General features: G+C 38.3%; 1 protein-coding gene across 1 annotated transcript; it reads left to right on the forward strand.

Moving 5' to 3' along the window:
* The first annotated feature begins 1107 nt into the window (after nucleotides 1–1107).
* On the forward strand, nucleotides 1108–2609 carry LOC138914858 (uncharacterized). Its single transcript, XM_070219555.1, has 2 exons — nucleotides 1108–2442; nucleotides 2498–2609. Exons 1-2 carry the CDS (start codon nucleotides 1108–1110, stop codon nucleotides 2507–2509), a joined length of 1347 nt encoding a protein of 448 aa, XP_070075656.1. The 3' UTR covers nucleotides 2510–2609.
* Nucleotides 2610–6406: the final 3797 nt, after the last annotated feature.

A 6406-nucleotide genomic window follows, 5' to 3' on the forward strand; every position in this document is an offset into this window, starting at 1 on the left:
AAAATCAAAAAATAAAAATCATTACGGAGTTGTAAACTACAATGGCTAATAAAAATAGTGGTGTATTTAAAAAAATTGTTGGACCTTTCTAAGTGGTCCCTGTTAAAAATACTTAATACTTTTTACGTTCTTATGAAAAAAATTCTATAAATTCCACCCTTTGACGTATGATGGTCTTATTTATCTTAGAAATTCGGTGATAGACGCCTCTAGATGCATGTCAAATATTTTAGGGCACATATTTTTCCTTGTATTTTTTTAAGCCTGTTCACCGCATCAAGTTGGTTGGGAATAGAGGTGAACAAATTACTTCAATGGCTCATAGGCTTTGATTGACTCAAATAATTATGGAACCTTAAATGCAATTATGTAGAAGGGCATCTAAGCAATTCTTTGGCATAGGTTTTATTACAACTAAGCACAGACCCTCGAGGATATCTTAAACCAAAACAATTAATGTTGCTATTTTTTTCAAACCGCGATTGCACAAATAACACCCGTTAAACGCGAAAACTAAGTATGCAGATATGCTTATACCCGTCTATATTAACACAATTTAATGCCCATAGGGCTGCACCAAAAACACTGTCGGCCTGTGTAATTCGTTAACACAACATTTCTATAACTAACTCCGAAATTTGGAAAAATTTGGTATTTCAAAGTTCTAGGTAATTGGTAACACTGTCAGGTAGACGGTTTGCCGACAGATTTTTTTAGCTAAATAAATAAATTAGCTAAATCTGTGGTAGGACAACCACATATACACACACATATAGACATATACACACACATACTTATACACAAACACACTCATACATTATTGCATAACTCACTGTTCCTTAATTTAAGCGCTAAAACCTAAAGCTAGTTAACTGTAAATATTATATGGTCATCCCTTTCTTTCATGTACTTTAACATAAGAGATCAATTGTACATATAGTTGTCTCGCTCACACGAATGAGCGAGCACAAGGGAGAGCGTGGTCTGAGGCATCATTCTGCGTTATACCTTCGAATGAAGCGGTTATGAAATAAAGGAAGTTCTATTAAAATACAAATTCGGAGTGCGTTTAACCTATTACAATATCAGAAGTGGTTCTTACTCACTATGCCTGACACAGACTTAAATCAGTTCACGGTCGTTCAACTCAAGACCTGGTTAAGTGCGCTCGGGCTACAAACCTCGGGCTCTAAAGCAGAATTAATGGCGCGTCTGCAGACCCTCTCAGCGGAGGCACGTGGTGACCCACCAATTAAAACTACAACTCGTCTAGAGCAGCCGCCAGAAACCGATGTGGACGGAGCCGCATCTTTGCCGCTGGAACAGCAATTGGAAAACGCAGGGGCTCTGATCGACTCTGATCCAATGACGTCACAACCAGTTAACGACATCCGCATGGAGCAGCTTTCGCTTGTGGACGTCGAAAGGGCCATGTTGCAGAAAATACGAGACGAAATCGAAGCAAATAAAACCGTCTTGCAACGCATTCAGTCGGAGATCGATGACGTCACCAGGAACAAAACCAATCTTGTCCAACAGTTATTCCATGACGTCATCGACAACAGTTTCGAGGAGTCTGGCAACCCTAACGATTGCGCTTACAGCACCACTGTTAACGTTAACAGCAACGAGGCTAACATCAACAGAGGTATCGAAATCGATAAATCCAGTACTGGAGAGGACATCGAAAACAGTGTTGGACAACGCCAAGTCTCAAACGTAAACAAACTGCTGGAATCTCCAACAACTTCGCTCGCACTGGCAAAAGAAGTCACAATGGATTACGACGGCAACTTGTGCGCCCGCAGCTGGGTAACACAACTGCAAAACATAGCGCAGGTGTACAAGTTGGACACCTTTGGTATACGAATGCTTCTTATTGCCAAACTCAAGGGAAAAGCCCAAATCTGGCTACACGCAAACGCCACCCGCATTTTGGAGCCAACAGATCGCCTTTGTGAACAACTGGTCTTAACTTTTGGAGCCAAAATGTCAAAGGGAGAGCTAAGGAACGCATTCCAGAGTCGTCAATGGCGTTCTGGAGAGAAGTTCGCCACATACTTCGACGAAAAAATCATGTTGGCGAACGACATAAACATCGACAAGGAGGAGCTCTTGGAGAATATCATCGACGGAATTCCTTCTACAGGACTGCGCGACCAAGCGCGCATACAATGTTTCTCCGAGCCAATGCAAATGCTAAAAGCCTTCTCAGGAATTCATCTGCCTCAACGCAAGCAGGAAGCCAATTCTTCGCAACGCTCATCGGAAAAAACTACAGCCACCAAGGATTTCCGCTGCGTCAATTGCAACTCAAAGGGGCACTACGCCAAAGACTGCCGCAAACCGAAAAGGGAGCCCGGTTCCTGCTACGCATGTGGGAAATTCGGACATTTTGTTGGACAGTGTCCGGAGCGCAAGAGCGCCAATACAAATAAATATGTAAGATATATAAAAATATTTTTTTACAACAGTTCTGAGACCCCATTAATTTCAGCATGCCTCATAGACACTGGTAGCCCTATATCATTCGCTAAAAGAAATATTATATCCTCTAAAATTAAAATCGAGAGCGTCTCTGAAAACTACTTTGGTCTGAACAAAAGCCAACTGAAAATTTATGGAAGAATTTTATGTTACATAATAAAAGAAAAATCGAAATGCTATTTCTACCTTTACATCGTTCCTGCCGAGTCTATGAGCCATGAGGTTGTTCTTGGGAGGAATTTTATGGATGCTTGCAAATTAGAATTAGATTTAAATGTTCTAAAAATGGTCACAATAGAGCCTGCGAATACTGAACATATTGTAAATGTGAATAATACCCCGAATCCTGATACGTGCAATTTAACACAAAAACTAAGTCTCCATCATGAACCGAAAAGTGCTATCGAAATTCCGAGAAATAATATTGCAGTTAGTAACACGGTTAGTAATACAGTTAATCAGACAGTTAGCCCAACAGTTAGTGAAATGATTAATGAAACAGTTAGCCCTACAGTTAGTCCTACAGTTAGCACAACAGTTAGCACAACAGTTAGTCCTACAGTTAGCACAACAGTTAGTCCTACAGTTAACACAACAGCTAGTCCTACGGTTAGCACAACAGTTAGTCCTACAGTTAGCACAACAGTTAGTCCTACAGTTATCCCAACAGTTAATAAAACAGTAAGTGAAACAGTTAAGCCTACGGTTAGCACAATAGTTAAGCCTACGGTTAGCACAATAGTTGGTAATACAATTAGTCATACAGTCAGTGAAATAGTTAACAAAACAGTTAGAGAAACAGTTAGTCCTACAGTTAGCATAACAGTTAGTCCTACAGTTAAAACAACAGTTGGTGAAACATTTAGTCCTACTGTTAGCACAATAGCTAGTCCTACAGTTAGCACAACAGTTAGTCCTACAGTTAGCAAAACAGTTAGTCCTACTGTTACCACAAGAGTTAGTCCTACTGTTAGCACAACAGTTAGTCCAACAGTTAGCAAAACAGTTAGTCCTACAGTTAGCACAACAGTTAGTCCAACTCTTAGTACAACAGTTAGTCCTACAGTTAGTCCTACAATTAGTACAACAGCTAGTAAAGCAGTTAGTCCCACAGTTAGTCGCACATTTAGTCAAACAGTTAGGGACACGGTTAGTGATACAGTTAAAACAGCCGATGAAACAGTTACAGATACAGTGAGCCAAGTAGTTAGCGATGCGGTTAGTTATAAAGATAGTGGAACAATCGGCAAGGTAGTTAGCAAGATAGTTAATAAAAAAGACAACTCTGAAATTAGTGAATCAATTGATCCAACGGTTTTCAACTTAGTTAGTAATGGCGCTTTAGCAAGCAATAAAAGCGAAAATGATATGTCAACTGCAATTCGAGATATTTTGAACATAAACTATATGGATGACGAGAAAACAGATTACTTATGTGGTACAAATGATAATCAAGACTTAATACGACAGTTGAAAGAGATAATTGAAAACCATTACGTAAAGGTAGATAAACCGAAAGAACCGTTTATTAAAAGCGAGATAAAACTTATTTTAGAAAATTCGAAACCCTTTAGCTGTGCCCCACGGAGACTCGCCTATGCTGAAAAAGAAAAATTGCAAAAATTATTGGACGATTATTTAGAAAACGGAATCATACAACCAAGCCAATCGGAATACGCTTCGCCTATAGTATTAGTAAAGAAAAAGACTGGAGACATACGACTGTGCATAGACTTTAGGAAGCTTAACAAGGTTTTAATTAAAGACAATTACCCAATACCCCTAATCGACGACCTATTAGACAAATTAGTAAATAAAAAAGTATTTTCTAAACTTGATTTGAAAAACGGTTATTTCCACGTTTTCGTTAACAAGGAATCAGTTAAGTACACTTCCTTTGTGACACCGTTAGGTCAATTTGAGTTTCTTAGAATGCCAATGGGTCTTAAAACTGCATCGGCAGTGTTTCAAAGGTTTATAAACAGAATTTTCGATGATCTAATTAGAAACAACCAAGTGATCGTATACATGGACGACATAATGATAGCTAGCAAGGATATTGATGAACATTTCCAGATTTTAAAAGAAGTATTTTTTAGATTAGCTAAAAATAAGTTAGAGTTGCGAATGGACAAATGCGAGTTCCTACAATCTAGTATTAAGTATTTGGGTGTTATTATAAACGGCGAAGGCATTAGAGCGGACGACAAGGGTATAGAGGCAATTCAAAATTTTCCGACCCCAGACAAAACGCAATCGGTTCAAAGTTTTCTTGGTCTATGTTCGTATTTCCGCAGATTCATTAAAGACTTTTCGACTTTAGCCAAACCTCTATATGATCTATTAAAAAAAGACGAGAAATTCCATTTTGGAGAAAAAGAAATGAGCTGTTTTGTAATGCTTAAACAAAAGTTAGTAGAAGCCCCAGTGTTAGCCATATACAACTACAAAGACGAAGTAGAACTACACTGCGACGCCAGCGCTCTCGGATTTGGCGCCGTACTACTCCAAAAGAAAGAAGACGGTAAACTGCACCCAATTTTTTATTTTTCCAAACGCACAACTGTTGCCGAATCAAAATATCATAGCTTTGAGCTTGAGACAATGGCCATTATTCACGCATTGCGTAGATTTAGAATATATCTATTCGGTAGACATTTCAAGATTATTACTGATTGTAACTCTCTCACATTGACACTCAATAAGATCGAGCTCAACCCGCGTATAGCCAGGTGGGCATTAGAACTACAAAATTACGACTACGATTTAATACATAGGGAAGGAAACAAAATGCAACACGTAGACGCCCTTAGCAGGTGTACAAACATATTAGTGGTAGAAACAAATTCGTTTGAAGACAATCTGGTTATTTGCCAAGCCAAAGATCCAAAAATACAAGTGATAAAAAATCAGTTAGAGGAAAATGAGCACAAATTATTTGAAATGAGAAACGGAATAATTTATAGGAAAAGCAACGATGGTAGGTTATTATTCTACGTACCTATAGATATGGAAGAACATATTCTTTTTAAATACCACAACGAGATCGGTCACATAGGTAGAGATAAAATGTTAGACATAATTGGTAAAAGTTATTGGTTTCCAAATGCCAAAGACAAATGTTTAAACCATATTAATAACTGTCTAAAATGCGTAGCATTCTCCCCCAAGATAGGCAAAGAAGGATTTTTACATTCGATTCCGAAGGGCAGTAAACCCTTTGAACTTATCCACATTGATCATTACGGTCCAGTCGATTCAGGCAGGTCGAAGAAACACATATTTGTCGTCGTTGACGGTTTCACAAAGTTTGTACGTTTATATACAACAAAGACAACGAATACCCGAGAAGTTATCTTAGCCTTAAAGGATTATTTCAGAGCATACAGCAAACCAAAATGCATAATTTCAGATAGGGGAAGCTGTTTTACGTCCAAAGAATTTGACGATTTTATGTTAGAAGTCGGTGTTAAGCATATGAAAATAGCGACGGGATCGCCCCAAGCAAACGGCCAAGTCGAAAGAATAAACAGAAGTCTAGGACCAATGATAGCAAAACTGATAGAACCGGAAAAAGGTATATACTGGGACTTAGTGATAGATAAAGTAGAACATGTATTAAATAACACACAGCACCGCAGTATTAAACAGTGTCCAAGCAAAATGTTATTTGGTTTAGAACAAAGAGGAAAAATAGTAGACGAGTTAAAAGAGAAATTGGAAGAATTAAACAATGAACCAATAGATAGAGATTTGACAACCATTAGAAACGATGCTGAAATATGTCAAGAAAAAGCACAAGCGTACAACAAACTGCAATACGATAAGACAGCTAGAAAACCCTCAGATTACAGAATAGGAGATTATGTAATGGTCAAGAATTTCGATAGCACGGCAGGAGTATCTAGAAAGTTAATAC

Source organism: Drosophila takahashii, chromosome 2L (genome assembly GCF_030179915.1).
Source record: "Drosophila takahashii strain IR98-3 E-12201 chromosome 2L, DtakHiC1v2, whole genome shotgun sequence".
Classification (NCBI taxonomy): Eukaryota; Metazoa; Arthropoda; class Insecta; order Diptera; family Drosophilidae; genus Drosophila; species Drosophila takahashii.